This window comes from Entelurus aequoreus, linkage group LG03 (genome assembly GCF_033978785.1).
Source record: "Entelurus aequoreus isolate RoL-2023_Sb linkage group LG03, RoL_Eaeq_v1.1, whole genome shotgun sequence".
Taxonomy (NCBI): Eukaryota; Metazoa; Chordata; class Actinopteri; order Syngnathiformes; family Syngnathidae; genus Entelurus; species Entelurus aequoreus.
Genome location: NC_084733.1, coordinates 88302152 through 88320151, shown reverse-complemented (window position 1 = coordinate 88320151; position 18000 = coordinate 88302152). Strand labels below are relative to the sequence as shown.

The following is an 18000-nucleotide window of genomic DNA, read 5'->3' as shown; positions in this document are numbered from 1 at the left end:
AAAACCTTGAGAGGTTGTGTGAGTTCATTGCCAGAAGGCGTGACTTATAAACAAATGTACGATCCAATAGCCTTGTGAGACTGAACAATAGGACCCAATGACCATGTAAATGTGGTAAAAAAATATATAAAAGATTGTTTTTTAGGATGGTTAAAGGTAACGTTGTCATTTTACAACAAGGGGTGTTAAAGTGAAACTGCACTTTTTTTCTTTTTTTTTTGCCTATCGTTCACAATCATTATGAAAGACACGACGGTGGATGGATTTTTTTAAAAATGCATTGTAAATATTAAACTAGATGAGGCAAACAGACTGAATATTTTGAAGTTGGAACACTTAGAACCAGATGAAAAATGTGGGAGTTGTGGAACTTTGAAGAATGTCCCATTGATTTTGATGGGAATTTCCCAAAAATGTGGGAATTTCGGGAAAAGCGGGAATTTTTTTGAAAATGGTAAAAAAAAATGGAATGGCCTGAAGGAGTTGAAATGGTTGGTGTTGGAATTTTTTAAATCGGTCGAGAAATGTTGAAGTAGTAACATGTTGAATTGAGAAATGGTTTTACGGAATTTCGGGAAAATCAGGAATTTTTCCATTTAAAAAAAACAACTTTGTTTTTTGTCCTGATTAAGAGAAATGTTTTGACGGTGGAACGGTTAAAATGCGTTGAAAAATGTGGGAGAAGTAGTCGCCAGAAAAAAGGGTGGAAATAGAGCTTTGAAAAACCAGGAATTCTGGAAAATCCTGGATTTTTTTTTTAACTTGGAAAAAAAGGTAGTTTAAATTTCCAGGATGGTGGAATGTGTTGAAGTTGGAATGGTTTGAATCGGTTGAAAAATGTGGAAATGGTGGAAGTTTGAAAAATGGCCTATTCATTTTGAATGGGAAAAATGTCCCGGAAAACCTGGAATTCTGGTTAAATCTGGGAAATTTTGGAATTTGTCAAGGGAAAGCCTGTGATTCCCGAATAGGCTGAACAGTTTGAAGTTGGAACGGCTTGAATCGGTTGAAAAATATGGAAGATAGAGCGCGCCAAAATCTGGAGAAGAAGAAGTTGAAGAAGTTTAATAAATAGATGAATTTTGGTGTAGAAAACCATATATGTGAATGTTTTGGAGCATTCACACAATGGGAGCTCCACTATTTTGCCCATAAAATCAGATAAATAACCATTCAAAAAGCACTAACAATATTCCATTTACATTTGGTGACTTGAATATTAACAAGTTTTAGTGATATTGTTGTTATAAGCGCTAACGCAGACAAACTATTTATAACGGCGACATAATCACTTCCTGTGTCCCTATGTTTACGAGTGGGAAAGTGGGAACCTTTCATTACCGTTAAAAATTAATGGATGCCAAGTGTGGCGGGGGGTGTATATTGTAGCGTCCCGGAAGAGTTAGTGCTGCAAGGGATTCTGGGTATTTGTTCTGTTGTGTTTATGTTGTGTTACGGTGCGGATGTTCTCCCAAAATGTGTTTGTCATTCTTGTTTGGTGTGGGTTCACAGTGTGGCGCTTATTTGTAACAGTGTTAAAGTTGTTTATACGCAGTGTTTCCCATAAACTGCCAAGATACCTGTGGCGGTGGGGGCGTGGTCACTATGATATCATCGAGTAATTTGCATAATTTACTACAATGATATGATTTTCTCTAAAAAGGCTCAAAAAATGTATGCTTACTAATTAATAATAACAGTTTTGTTTTAAACGTCCATCCATCCATCCATTTTACAATATAATTACAACACTTTATGTACATATTTATATACAAATTTGAACAATAAGTTATTCACTGAAATATATTTAATTGTGGTTCTTACAAAAAATATATCTTATAAAATATAAAAGCTAAAATGTCTCTTAAAGCTCTGCCCCTTTAATTAGTGCATGCTAAATAATTTAACTTTAGCCTACTACTACAACCATATTATTTACCAGCAACATAAAGTGAAACAGAGGCAGAGGTGTCCTGTCACAGTCAGTAACAAATAAACAAAAAACAGTAGTGGTCAAATACAAATAAGGCAACAAGAGAAGTATCCTACACTTCTCTTTTGTAAAGTAAATCTGAACAGCCTATATGGGCATCTACATCAACTATATGATTTGCCTGAGAAGCTGGAAAGGACAAAAAAATAAATAATAATAATAATAATTTATTTTTTCTTTTTATTTGTGGCGGACATAATTCTTTCGTGGCAGGCCGCCACAAATAAATGAATGTGTGGGAAACACTGATACGGCCACCCTCAGTGTGACCTGTATGGCTGTTGACCAAGTATGCCTTGCATTCACCTGTGTGTGTGAAAAGCCGTAGGTATTATGTGATTGGGCCGGCACGCAAAGGCAGTGCCTTTAAGGTTTATTGGCGCTCTGTACTTCTCCCTACGTCCGTGTACACAGCGGCGTTTTTCAAAAAGTCATACATTTTACTTTTTGAAACCGATACCGATAATTTGCGATATTACATTTTAAAGCATTTATCGACATCTCTAGTATAAACACACTTTTCTGTTGTAACGTCATTAAAAAGTCAGTTTTTGCATTATTATGCTCGACTATCACCATATTTTTTTCTGCACAGGTCCATCCCACATCCACGAGGCCACGCCCACCTGGCAGCTCTCGTCAGCCATGACAGTGAGCGTGTGCCTCCTTCCTCCTTTGCCAATCATTTGTTTGGTTTCTTGCCAAAGTCACTCTGGCTTGACTTTATTTGTGTTTTTATTTTCATTTTTTTAAAATAGGTTTTAACTTCTCCCACCGCATCGACCACCTGTCTTTCGGAGAGGACATCCCTGGCATCATCAGCCCCCTCGACGGCACAGAGAAAGTCACCACAGAATGTAGGACATGTTCCGTTAGCAGTGGGGGTGGGCCGATACATCGATTCCGTGTTACATCTTATCGAGGAGCAAATGCTCAAAAGTCAGTTATTTTCTATGGTAGCAGAAAGACAAAACACCCAGACATTTGTTAAAACAAAAAAGCCAAAGAAAACTCAACTCAACAGTCAACACTACACATGACGCTACAATATTAAACCTGCAGAGTTGGGCAAAAAACCTGAAGATTTTAGTTCAAGTAGATACAAACTTGATTGCACAAGCAAAGCTGATCTACCTAGACTGTGCGCAGAGGATTGCACGTCTTGGTAGGGGTGTAACGGTACACAAACGTTTCGGTTCGGTACGTACCTCGGTTTAGAGGTCACGGTTCGGTTCATTTTCGGTACAGTAAGAAAACAACGAAATATACATTTTTGGGTTATTTATTTACCAAATTTGCATAATCTTCCACCAAAAATATTTTTCTTAGTGGAATATTTGATGTGAAGTAATGGGAACCTTGGATAGGTCAATAATTCATAATAATATTGATTTCGATTCAATATTATGTTTTGAGCAAAACAGCCTTGTTTTATTAGTCAACATTGCAACTTTTTCTAAATTACATTTCACCTTTAAGCTTTTTTATTTCACTTTTGTTATGTTTTTGTTTATTTTAATAGTATTTTTTAGAATGTGCCGTGGGCCTTTAAAACATTAGCTGTGGGCCGCAAATGGCCTCCGGGGCACACTTTTGACACCCCTGCTATAGATAATAAAAAATTAAATATGATAAATCTATGGATAAAAAGCATAACTCTCTCATAACTCTTATCATAACTCTCTCACTCTCTCTGTCTCTGCCCCTCCCTCACCAACGCTGCTGCACACCTTCACAATTTGTTTTGTTTTTAACCCCTTCTTAACCCTGAACGTACATTGAAAATACACGCAACCCTAACTCAAAATGCCGGACATTTGAGGCATTTAAGAAACTCCGCCCGGACAGCTCCGCAAAGGAGGACATGTCCGGTGAAAAGAGGACGTATGGTCAGTCTATCCTAGCCCGTTAGCTGCTAGCATGCCGTGTGTTGTGCGTTGTTTACACCAGTGTTTTTCAACCTTTTTTGAGGCAAGGCACTTTTTTGTCATAAAAAAAATCCGGAGGCACACCACCAGCAGAAAACTTTAAAAAATGTAACTCCACCAAGTCGTCGTGTCTTATTTTGAGTGTGTTGGTGTCTTCCTGTGTGTAGTGCTTTAGTTCTTGTCTTGCTTATTTTGGTGGGCCTCCCTGTATTGCCGGTGTTTTCCTGTAGTGGCTTCATGTCTTCCTTTGAGCGCTATTCTGCGCACCTGCTTTGTGTTAGCAAGCAAGGCTATTTACGTTGTTGCTATCCTTCTTTGTGTGGACATTGTTGATTGTCATGTAACGTACGGATGTACTTTGTGGATGCCGTAAGTTTTTGCTGTCGTCCAGCATTCTGTCTCTGTTTACTTTGTAGCCAGTTCAGTTTGACTTTTGTTTTGCATAGCCTTTTCCTTTCGTTCATTTTGGGTTTATGCATTACATACCCTTTTTACCTGCACTCTGCCTCCCACTGTGGTCTGCATGTCGGGGTCACAACAAACCCTCCTCGTCTCACCCGACACATTCCGACTTTTACAAAGCAATGCTGCCACCTACTGACATGGAGTATTACGTGGTTACCCTGCCGAGTTTTACACAGCACAGACTCTAAGCAACGGCACATTATTGGCAGATTGTAATTTTGGATTTGCAAAAAATATTTTTGGGATAAATTAGGTGAAGTTGCATAATTTCCCACGGCACACCAGACAGTGTGCCACGGCACAGTGGTTGAAAAACACTGGTTTACACAACGTGCGTTACGCTACTTAATGTGTCCGTGTGGAAACATGTTCGGTACACCTCTGAACTGAACCGAAACCCCCGTACCGAAACGGTTCAATACAAATACACGTACCGTTACACCCTTACTGTTAGTGAATTAAGTGTACTTTTGTAGTTATTTCCCATATTTCTACACAATAACTCAGATATGGTAACACTAGCGAGCAGTAGAGAATATGGAGTGATTTTTGGTCCAGAACATGTTTTGCTTTATTCATTATTGACGCGTTTCTTGCTACTTTATGGTGTATATTTTTATAGTTCATTTTATCATCTATTATTACACCCAAAAATGTGTTTTATTTTACCCTTTCAATGTCTACTCCGTCGATTTGTATTTGTGTTTGACTTGTAATACTTGAATCTTAGCACTCTGAAGTGTGATGGCACACCCCGAGTTAGCATGCTCCATAATTGAATTGTCTCTCTTTGTTTCTGCCAGCTAACCACATGTTTCAGTACTTCCTCACCATTGTTCCTACCAAACTCAACACCTACAAGGTCTCGGCGGACATGCACCAGTACTCGGTCACGGAGAGGGTAGAGTTTTATTTTCGAAAACCTATTCCTCAAAACAGTCTTAAAGTGTTTTTTTTATTTTTTATTTTATTACGTGACAATGTTTGTCCTCTGCAGGAACGAGCCATAAACCACGCTGCAGGCAGCCACGGCATCTCAGGGATTTTTATGAAGTATGACATTAGCTCTCTGATGGTGAAAGTCAGCGAGCAGCACATGCCGCTATGGAAGTTTCTAGTCAGGCTGTGTGGCATCGTTGGAGGTATCTTCTCCACTACAGGTACACCATCAACCTAACACACTTACTGTGTATATCTTTCCACAACCCAAACAGTCCCACATTTAATATTTTTAATTGGAGTACCTAAAATGTATCAGAAGTTTATTTGAGAAAATGTTAATTAGTTTTAAATTCAAAAGTTCCATTTTTTTTTTTACCATACTTTAAAGGCCTACTGAAATGAATTTTTTTTTTTGAAACTGGAATAGCAGATCCATTCTATGTGTCATACTTGATCATTTTGCGGTATTGCCACATTTTTGCTGAAAGGATTTAGTATAGAACGACGACGATAAAGTTCGCAACTTTTGGTCGCTGATAAAAAAAAAGCCTTGCCTATACCGGAAGTAGCGTGACGTCACAGGAGGAAGGATTCCTCACAATTCCCCGTTGTTTACAATGGAGCGAGAGCGATTCGGACCGAGAAAGCGACGATTACCCCATTAATTTGAGCGAGGATGAAAGATTCGTGGATGAAGAACGTTAGAGTGAAGGACTAGAGTGTAGTGCAGGGTGTATCTTTTTTCGCTCTGACCGTAACTTAGGTACAAGGGTTCATTGGATTCCACACTTTGTCCTTTTTCTATTGTGGATCACGGATTTGTATTTTAAACCACCTCGGATACTATATCCTCTTGAAAATGAGAGTCGAGAACGCGAAATGGACATTCACAGTGACTTTTATCTCCACGACAATACATCGGTGAAGCTCTTTAGCTACAGCGCTAACGTGATAGCATCAGGCTCAAATGCAGATAGAAACAAAATTTTAAAAAACCCTGACTGGAAGGATAGACAGAAGATCAACAATACTATTAAACCATGAACATGTAAATACACGGTTAATAATTTCCAGCTTGGCGTAGCTTAACAATTGAAGCTAACTTAGCTACGGAGCTAACGTGATAGCATCAGGCTCAAATGCAGATAGAAACAAAATAAATAAAAAAACCCTGACTGGAAGGATAGACAGGAGATCAACAATACTATTAAACCATGAACATGTAAATACACGGTTAATAATTTCCAGCTTGGCGAAGCGTAACAATTGAAGCTAACTTAGCTATTTATATTTACATCCAACACAATTTCCCAACTCACATGGAAATGGGGTTTGTATAAAAATAAAGTTAGCGGTATGAGCAATACTAGTATGGGCTGCTTGCATTGCAGCAGGCCCATCATAATAGTTGTTTAATGTTTTTAATCCTGAAAAAAACAAAAAAATTGAAAAAAAAATTGATTCTCAAAAATGATAAATCGCTTTAGAATCGGAATAAATAAAAATCGAGATTTGGACGTGAGTGGATTCTTTTGAGCACCCCTCGTGCCTTCCATATTTAGTTTCTTAAGAATGATATAATACTAGAAGCTCTTTGTATCACACAAAATTGTGTAGTGGACCACTGGTTACATGGTGGTGGAAAATGTTACAATTCATCATGAAAATTAGGGATGTCCGATAATGGCTTTTTGCCGATATCCGATATGCCGATATTGTCCAACTCTTTAATTACCGATATCGATATCAACCGATACCGATATCAACCGATATATACAGTCGTGGAATTAACACATTATTATGCCTAATTTGGACAACCAGGTATGGTGAAGATAAGGTACTTTTAAAAAAAATGAATCAAATAAAATAAGATAAATAAATTAAACAAATTTTCTTGAATAAAAAAGAAAGTAAAACAATATAAAAACAGTTACATAGAAACTAGTAATTAATGAAAATTTGTAAAATTAACTGTTAAAGGTTAGTATTATTAGTGGACCAGCAGCACGCACAATCATGTGTGCTTACGGACTGTATCCCTTGCAGACTGTATTGATATATATTGATATATAATGTAGGAAGCAGAATATTAATAACAGAAAGAAACAACCCTTTTGTGTGAATGAGTGTAAATGGGGGAGGGAGGTTTTTTGGGTTGGTGCACTAATTGTAAGTGTATCTTGTGTTTTTTATGTGGATTTAATTTAAAAAAAAATAAATAAAAAAACGATACTGATAATAAAAAAAAACGATACCGATAATTTCCGATATTACATTTTAACGCATTTATCGGCCGATAATATCGGCAGACCGATATTATCGGACATCTCTAATGAAAATGTTTTGAAAAAAACAACACATTTTTTAGCTGCCATTCTACGATTAACATTTAATTTTTCAACATATATTAAAGTACAGTACTTCCTCAATGATATGGGAAAAGAAGCATTATTGGCATAAAAAGTTCTTCTGTCAGACAGTAAAAAGTATTTTCTTTGTTGCAGGCATGCTGCACGGCATGGTGGGCTTCTTGGTGGACGTGGTCTGCTGTCGCTTCCAAACGGCGGTCTACACACCTCTCAAGGTTCTTGTCCACTTTGTGAATTTAATGACGTTGCATTCCGCATCAGATTTTTCACTGCAGTACAGGCGCGTACCGAGCGCCCGAAGCGGACACAATAAAAGGGCTGTTGGCAACCTTGAGCTGGTCCCTAGAGGGCGCTAACTTTCCAAAGTGTTCTAAGAATTATATCCCACCCCTTTTCTGCTTTAAGCACATAAACCATGCCCCATGAGTTATGTTTGTTGTCAGCTAGGGATGTAATGATTTCAAATATCATGGTTTGATATTACCACGATATTAAAGGCCTACTGAAATGAATTTTTTTTATTTAAACGGGGATAGCAGATCTATTCTGTGTCATACTTGATCATTTCGCGATATTGCCATATTTTTGCTGAAAGGATTTAGTAGAGAACATCAACGATAAAGTTCGCAACTTTTGGTCGCTGATAAAAAAAAAGCCTTGCCTGTACCGGAAGTAGCGTGACGTCGCAGGTTGAAAGGCTCCTCACATTTCCCCATTGTTTACACCAGCAGCGAGAGCGATTCGGACAGAGAAAGCAACGATTACCCCATTAATTTGAGCAAGGATGAAAGATTTGTGGATGAGGAAAGTGAGAGTGAAGGACTAGAGTGCAGTGCAGGACGTATCTTTTTTCGCTCTGACCGTAACTTAGGTACAAGCTGGCTCATTGGATTCCACACTTTATCCTTTTTCTATTGTGGACCACGGATTTGTATTTTAAACCACCTCGGATACTATATCCTCTTGAAAATGAGAGTCGAGAACGCGAAATGGACATTCACAGTGACTTTTATCTCCACGACAATACATCGGCGAAGCACTTTAGCTACGGAGCTAACGTGATAGCATCGGGCTTAACTGCAGATAGAAACAAAAGAAATAAACCCCTGACTGGAAGGATAGACAGAAAATCAACAATACTATTAAACCATGGACATGTAAATACACGGTTAATGCTTTCCAGCCTGGCGAAGCTTAAAAATGCTGTTGCTAACGACGCCATTGAAGCTAACTTAGCTACGGGACCTCACAGAGCTATGCTAAAAACATTAGCTATCCACCTACGCCAGCCAGCCCTCATCTGCTCATCAACACCCGTGCTCACCTGCGTTCCAGCGATCGACGGAGCGACGAAGGTCTTCACCCGATCATCGATGCGGTCGGCGGCTAGCGTCGGATAGCGCGTCTGCTATCCAAGTCAAAGTCCTCCTGGTTGTGTTGCTGCAGCCAGCCGCTAATACACCGATCCCACCTACAGCTTTCTTCTTTGCAGTCTTCATTGTTCATTAAACAAATTGCAAAAGATTCACCAACACAGATGTCCAGAATACTGTGGAATTTTGAGATGAAAACAGAGCTTTTTGTATTGGATACAATGGTGTCCGAATACTTCCGTTTCAACGATTGACGTCACGCGCATACGTCATCATACATAGACGTTTTCAACCGGAAGTTTCGCGGGAAATTTAAAATGTCACTTTATAAGTTAACCCGGCCGTATTGGCATGTGTTGCAATGTTAAGATTTCATCATTGATATATAAACTATCAGACTGCGTGGTCGCTAGTAGTGGCTTTCAGTAGGCCTTTAAGGCCACGCTACGATATTATTGCAGTATATAAAATGCCAGAGTGTGTAAACTGAAGTGGCAGGAATGATTAGGATAAGCACACCTATTGTCATCGAACACAAACATAACGCTCAAATGTTCTAATCATATTTTGTACTACAAACAAGTATTCTAAGTGCAAATAATTGCGAGAGCAAATATTAAAAAGAATAACTTCCAGTTGATGTCTTTAAACATCCAGTGTTAAAAAATGTTCAGTCTAGTGCAGGCCTGGGCAATTATTTGGACCCGGGGTGCCAAATTAAGAGGAAAAAAATGTGTCTGGGGGCCGATATATCTATTTTTAGGAACGCTAATACAAAACCTCACAATAATGTCTGATTGAAAGCTAAAAACATTAACAGGCCGTCTTAAAAAACGGAATGGAATTAAAACAAATTTTTTAGTGAATGAGACACCCAGAATGTACATGAAAATAAAGAATGTTACAATATTAACTATGAAGGATAAAACACTGAATATTGACAACACCCCTCTCCATCCACATATTTTACAATTAGAGATGTCCGATAATGGCTTTTTTGCTGATATCCCGATATTGTCCAACTCTTAATTACCGATTCCGATATCAACCGATACCGATATATACAGTTGTGGAATTAACACTAAAGTTAAAGTTAAAGTACCAATGATTGTCACACACACTAGGTGTGGTGAAATGTGTCCTCTGCATTTGACCCATCCCCTTGTTCACCCCCTGGGAGGTGAGGGGAGCAGTGGGCAGCAGCGGTGCCGCGCCCGGGAATCATTTTTGGTGATTTAACCCCCAATTCCAACCCTTGATGCTGAGTGCCAAGCAGGGAGGCAATGGGTCCCATTTTTTTATAGTCTTTGGTATGACTCGGCCGGGGTTTGAACTCACAACCTACCGATCTCAGGGCGGACACTCTAACCACATTATTATGTGTTAATTCCACGACTGTATATATCGGTATCGGTTGATATCGGAATCGGTAATTAAGAGTTGGACAGTATCGGGATATCAGCAAAAAAGCAATTATCGGACATCTCTAACGGAGAAGTGGTTTATCCAATCACATACAATGATTTTTTTTTTTTTTTTACAAGGCCCCGCATCTGCGGTCCTCTCCAAGGTTTCTCATAGTCATTCACATCGACGTCCCACTGGGTTGTGAGTTTTTCCTTGCCCTTATGTGGGCTCTGAACCGAGGATGTCGTTGTGGCTTGTGCAGCCCTTTGAGACTTTGGGCTATATAAATAAACATTGATTGATTGATTGATATATTTTATCGTTTCAGGAGGAGAATCCCGGTGCGCAGCAGACCAACCATCAAGCCCCGCCTCCTCCTGCGGAGTCCAACTCAGTTGTGAGTCAGCTGACATCTTGCTCTTCTTGAAAGCTAAATAATGTCACCTTAAAAAAAAAAAAGATAAAGTCCCGTATTATCACAAATGACAGTGTGTTAACATTAATACCACACACACACACACACACACACACACAAAAGGTGCCTATGTGTAAACGTTTATTAAATCAAATCTTGATATCTTGTTATATCTTCTGTATTGTCATGACAAGTAAAACAATCTCTTGTCCACCATGTCAAGAAGTTTATTTGACAGGATTTCAGAATATCTTTCGGTAAACAAGGTTTTTTTTTTTGTTTTTTTTTTCCAACATTTTTCAATAGCAAAATGTAATATATCAGTACTGTCGCATTTCATAAAAATAGTTGTTGACGTCTTTGAAACTACAGTATCAACGATACAGTAACCCATATTTGTAGGAATACAGCTGTACAAGGTGAAGCAGGTCAACACCAACACACGATACTTGATCTCGATGCAGGTTGGGGATGGACGGGTGCCGTTTGCTCTTTGCATTTTGCTTTTTTTAATCTTCACGCTGTATAAAATGACTCACAAAAGGCAAGGGGCGGAGGTGGGAGGAGCGTTTTCTGACATTTGACCTTTTTTTTTTCTTCCAAGCAACTTGCTTAATAATACACGTCACTTGCTCAAACGGAGACATTGAATGAGTGAAGGTCCAACTGTGCAAAAGTCTTGGGCCGTCATCAGCTCAGTTTGTAACGACACACTTGAATTCATCTCACAGTCGTATAGCATGCACCGGCATTGTTAACTAATAATAAGGACACCACTTAAAATGAGGCGAAATAAATGGAAAATACTGACTCTGTGGAAGAAAGTAATTAAAACAAAGCTATGGTTGGCCTAAGACTTTTTACGCATCTAATAAACATAATGCGTTCAGGCACATCCAAAATCTCCACACAATGGTGACTGAAATTCCATTTGTTTGGATTTTTTTACAATATGCTGAGAAATGGCCAAAAAGCACGAACCTCTAAGGTGGAACGATAAATCTCCGGTTAGTTAGTATTGGAAACAAAAATGATCTGTTCCGGAGTCAAACTGTCACAATCAAAACATTGCTATTATCTGTAGAGGCAAGTTAGATGGACAGTTTTGAACTCCCCTAAGATACGATGAAGAGTTGAAGGGGAACTGCACTTTTTGGGGGGGGAATTGTGCCTATCGTTCACAATCATTATGAGACATGACGGTGGATGTTTGTTTTTGCATTTTAATGTTTTTGCATTTTAAATATGAAATAAATGCGGTCAAAAGTCAGCTTACAATGGAGCCCCTAAAAACATCCAAACACCTCCATTACGGTTTATATACATGATGTAAGTATATATGTAATATAGTAACATTTATAATAACATGTAATATATATACATAGGGATGTCCGATAATATCGGCCGATAAATGCGTTAAAATGTAATATCGGAAATGATCGGTATCGTTTTTAAAAAAATTTTTTTTTATTAAATCAACATAAAAAACACAAGATACACTTACAATTAGTGCACCAACCCAAAAAACCTCCCTCCCCCCATTTCTTTCTGTTATCAATATTCTGGTTCCTACATTATATATCAATATATATCAATACAGTCTGCAAGGGATACAGTCCGTAAGCACACATGATTGTGCGTGCTGCTGCTCCACTAATAGTACTAACCTTTAACAGTTCATTTTACTCATTTTCATTAATTACTAGTTTCTATGTAACTGTTTTTATATTGTTTTACTTTCTTTTTTATTCAAGAGAATGTTTTTAATTTAGTTATCTTATTTTATTATTATTTTTAAAAAGTACCTTATCTTCACCATACATGGTTGTCCAAATTAGGCATAATAATGTGTTAATTCCACGACTGCATATATCGGTTGATATCGGTATCGGTTGATATCGGTATCGGTAATTAAAGAGTTGGACAATATCGGATATCGGCAAAAAGCCATTATCGGACATCCCTATATATACATGATGTAAGTATGTATGTAATATAGTAATTTATAATAATAATAATAAATTTTATTTGTACAAAGCACTTTACAATGAGTAAACAACCTCAAAGTGCTAGTGTATTAAAAAAAATAAAAAGATAATAAAAAAAACTAATAAAAATAAAAACTAGAACAGCCAAATAGCTAAAACTAGTATGCATATATCTAAAAAAAAGGCTTTTTTAAAAAGAAGGGTTTTTAAGCCTTTTTTAAAAGCATCCACAGTCCGTGGTGCCCTCAGGTGGTCAGGGAGAGCGTTCCACAGACTGGGAGCGGCGGAGCAGAAAGCCCGGTCTCCCATTGTTCGTAGCTTTGTCCTCTGAGGTTAGCCTGTCCGTAGCGGAGGTTAACATTTAATTTTTCCCTATTTTGATCATTTTAAGCATACGTAAACGCATCACATCGTTCGCTGGTTTTTTTTCTTCGTCACTGATTATTACTCACTGCAGACTTCATGAGAGCATAATAAAACATCACTTGCTGCACAATGTCTGCTGTCATCAGGATGCAGACTGCTCGGATGTTCATATATTCTAAATTAGATGAATGTGTCATAATCACTGGGATCAGGGGGGGCGGACAAGTGCTTTTCGTGTCATTCTCACCAGTTCCAGGTCCTAAACGCCTGTCAAAGTGTCCCAACTTGTCAGATTATATTCTCGGCCATCTACTTTGTAAACATAGGAAGTGATAACGTCGCAGCTATAAATAATTTGTCTGCGTTAGCGCTTATAATAACAATATCACTAATCCTTGTCAATATTCAAGTCACCAAATGTAAATGGAGTATTGTATTTGAATGGTTATTTATTGAATTTTATGGGCCGAATAGTGGAGCACCCATTGGCTCCGTGTACGTTGAATATTTAGAATGCATAAAAAAAATCAATTTGTCATGTCTTTCATAATGATTGTGAACGATAGGCACAATTCCAAAAAAAAGTACAGTTTCCCTTTAGTCCGTATTCCATTTTTTTACTGTCATGCAAGTGTAAAAATAAGTTAAGCACCATTGTAAAAGTCAAGCAAAAAAAAAAAGTGTAACTTAATCAAGTGATGTTGACGTTAAGGAGTTGTCGTTAATTGGTTCCAGGTCTGACACTGGTAATTGAATTTCCGCAAAGTAGTAAATCGAATATTTCCATAGCGAGAGCATAAAAAAAATCTGTTTACATTTGAAATTAGGTTATTAACATTATGAGAAATTATCGGAAATTATTGGTATCTGTTCGGAAATTATCGGTATCTGTGTCAAAAAGGAAAATTTATGACTTTTTAAAAACGCCGCTGTACAGAGTGGTACACGGACGTAGGGAGAAGTACAGAGTGGCAATAAACCTTAAAGGCACTGCCTTTGCGTGCCGGCCCAGTCACATAATATCTACGGCTTTTCACACACACAAGTGAATGCAAGTCATATTTGGTCAACGGCCATACAGGTCACACTGAGGGTGGCCGTACAAACAACTTTAACACTGTTACAAATATGCGCCACACTGTGAACCCACACCAAACAAGAATGACAAACACATTTCGGGAGAACATCTGCACCGTAACACAACATAAACACAACAGAACAAATGCCCAGAACCCCTTGCAGCACTAACTCTTCCGGGACGCTACAATATACACCCCCCCCTACCTCAACACCCCCCCTCCCCCTCCCCCGCATGTCCCAAATTCCAAGCTGCTGTTTTGAGGCATGTTAAAAAAAATAATGCTGTTAATGTTAATTCCCCGACTGTATATATCGGTATCGGTTGAGATCGGAATCGGTAATTAAGACTTGGACAATATCGAAATATCGGCAAAAAGCCATTAACGGACATCTCTAGAAATATTTGATTTACCGTATTTTTCGGATTATAAATCGCAGTTTTTTTCATAGTTTGGCCGTGGGGTGCGATTTATACTCAGGAGCGATTTATGTGTGAAATTATTAACACATTACCGTAAAATATCAAATAATATTATTTATCTCATTCACGTAAGAGACTAGACGTGTATCAGCAATCGTCACACACACACACACACACACACACACACACACACACACACACACACACACACACACACACACACACACACACACACACACACACGTCAACCAATAAAAATTTGGCGGGGGCGGGTCATGGCAGAAGTGCATTGTGGGAAAAACAAGATGCTACCTGCTACTACTTCCGTGCCTATGAAAATTGATCATTTCAACATTGGCGGTTACTAGAGATGTCCGATATTATCGGCCGATAAATGCTTTAAAATGTAATATCAGAAATAATCGGTATCGATATCATTTGTTTTTTTTTATTGTTTTTTTAATTTTTATTAAATCAACATAAAAAACACAAGATACACTTACAATTAGTGCACCAACCCAAAAAACCTCCCTCCCCCCATTTACACTCATTCACACAAAAGGGTTGTTTCTTTTTGTTATTAATATTCTGGTTCCTACATTATATATCAATATATATCAATACAGTCTGCAAGGGATACAGTCCGTAAGCACACATGATTGTGCGTGCTGCTGCTCCACTAATAGTACTAACCTTTAACAGTTAATTTTACTCATTTTCATTCATTACTAGTTTCTATGTAACTGTTTTTATATTGTTTTACTTTCTTTTTTATTCAATAATTTTTTTTGAATTTATCTATCTTATTTTATTTTATAATTTTTAAAAAAAAGGACCTTATCTTCACCATACCTGGTTGTCCAAATTAGGCATAATAATGTGTTAATTCCACGACTGTATATATCAGTATCGGTTGATATCGGTATCGGTAATTAAGAGTTGGACAATATCGGAATATCAGCAAAAAGCCATTATCGGACATCCCTAGCGGTAACTTATAAAAACTAAGAAGAGCTGAACAAAAATGGCACCGAAAAGGAAATCATATACGGCAGGTTACAAGCTGGAAGTAGTGAAATATGCAGCAGAAAACAAATACAATTTCCCCAAAAAATGCGACTTATACTCTAGTGCAGAGGTGTCCAAAGTGCGGCCCGGGGGCCATTTGCGGCCCGCAGCTAATCGTTTACCGGCCCCCCACACATTCTGCAAAAATTGCAAAATTGATAGTATTGCAAAAATAAAAAATAAATATTTTTAAAAAATGGAATGAGGTGAAATCTAACAAGAAAACGTTGCAATGTTGACACAAAACTGCCATGCGGGCTGTTTTTTTTTCCATTGTCTTTGTTTATTTTTCTTTTTTTTTGCCATTGCTTGAAAAAAAAAATACAAAAAATCTGTTACAATGAATTATTACTTAAAAAATGTCACTTTAAAATGTTTTATGTGGAAAAAATATTGCATTTATTGTGTGGTTGCCAAATAAAAACATCAAAGTTTTATTTGACAAAAGAGCATAAAGCAAACAAAATAATAGTTCAAACGTAAAATCGACAGATATATCTGAAGTTGATCTCGTAATTTAAGTGTGAAAAGTTAAAAAAAAAACTAATAAAAATGTATCACTTTATGAGTGGGAGATCTTTTGGATCCCAAATATATTTAGTGGGATTTTATTTAACTTTTCACTGTGTTTACTCAAAAATATTAAAGAATTCAAATACTGCATATTTCAGTTTTACAATAAAAAACAAAGTTGTCTTTGACAGAAAAGGCATAAAACCTGTTTTTTTTTTACTTGATATCAACCAACGCGGTGCCCGCGGGCACCAGGTAGCCCGTAAGGACCAGATGAGTAGCCCGCTGGCCTGTTCTAAAAATAGCTCAAATAGCAGCACTTACCAGTGAGCTGCCTCTATTTTTTAAATTTTATTTATTTACTAGCAAGCTGGTCTCACTTTGCCCGACATATTTAATTCTAAGAGAGACAAACTCAAATAGAATTTGAAAATCCAAGAAAATATTTTAAAGACTTGGTCTTCACTTGTTTAAATAAATGAATTAATTTTTTTACTTTGCTTCTTATAACTTTCAGAAAGACAATTTTAGAGAAAAAATACAACCTTAAAAATTATTTTGGGATTTTTAAACACATATACCTTTTTTACCTTTTAAATTCCTTCCTCTTGTTTCCTGACACTGTAAATCAATGTTCAAGTAAATTTATTTTTTTATTGTAGAGAATAATAAATAATTTAACTTCTGTTTTTTCGACGAAGAATATCTGTGAAATATTTCTTCAAACTTATTATGATTAAAATTCAAAAAAAATATTCTGGAAAATCTAGAAAATCTGTAGAATCAAATTTAAATCTTATTTCAAAGTCTTTTTAATTTCTTTTAAAAATGTTCTGAAAAATCTAGAAGAAATAATGATTTGTCTTTGTTAGAAATATAGCTTGGTCCAATTTGTTATATATTCTAACAAAGTGCAGATTGGATTTTAACCTATTTAAAACATGTCATCAAAATTCTAAAATTAATCTTAATCAGGAAAAATGACTAAAGATGTTCCATAAATAATTTTTTTAATTTTTTCAAAAAAATTCGAATTAGCTAGTTTTTCTCTTCTTTTTTTCGGTTGAATTTTGAATTTTATAGAGTTGAAATTGAAGATAAACTATGTTTCAAAATTTAATTGTCATTTTTTTTCGTTTTCTCCTCTTTTAAACCGTTCAATTAAGTGTAAATATCATTAATTATTAATAATAACAGAGTTAAAGGTAAATTGAGCAAATTGGCTATTTCTGGCAATTTATTGAAGTGTGTATCAAACTGGTAGCCCTTCGCATTAATCAGTACCCAAGAAGTAGCTCTTGCTTTCAAAAAGGTTGGTGACCCCTGATATAGAGATATACTGTAAAAAAAATAAAATAATAATTTGACTTATTTTTAACATTTTAATGACTGAGACCCTTGACCCTTGACTGGTCCCCGGGGGGCCCTAAACGTTAAAAAAAATAAAAATCTATATAATTTGTTATGGTTTGAAAATGGAAAATATCAAAATAGCCCCCATATGCTTAAATTTTTCCATGTGTGGCCCTCAGTGGAAAAAGTTTGGACACCCCTGCTCTAGTGCGACTTATATATGTTTTTTTTAGGGATGTCCGATAATGGCTTTTTGCCGATATCCGATATTGTCCAACTCTTTAATTACCGATATCAACCGATATATGCAGTCGTGGAA

At 37.0% G+C, this 18000-nt stretch overlaps 1 protein-coding gene across 1 annotated transcript in view; it reads left to right on the top strand.

Moving 5' to 3' along the window:
* Positions 1–11081, top strand: part of LOC133647040 (endoplasmic reticulum-Golgi intermediate compartment protein 2-like) — a 28272-nt gene extending 17191 nt beyond the window's left edge. Inside the window, exons 8-13 of the mRNA XM_062043095.1 lie at positions 2589–2644; positions 2752–2850; positions 5190–5287; positions 5384–5546; positions 7833–7912; positions 10806–11081. Coding sequence (XP_061899079.1) covers positions 2589–2644; positions 2752–2850; positions 5190–5287; positions 5384–5546; positions 7833–7912; positions 10806–10904 — 595 coding nt within the window. The 3' untranslated portion in view covers positions 10905–11081. The remainder of the gene's footprint in view (positions 1–2588; positions 2645–2751; positions 2851–5189; positions 5288–5383; positions 5547–7832; positions 7913–10805) is intronic.
* Positions 11082–18000: the final 6919 nt, after the last annotated feature.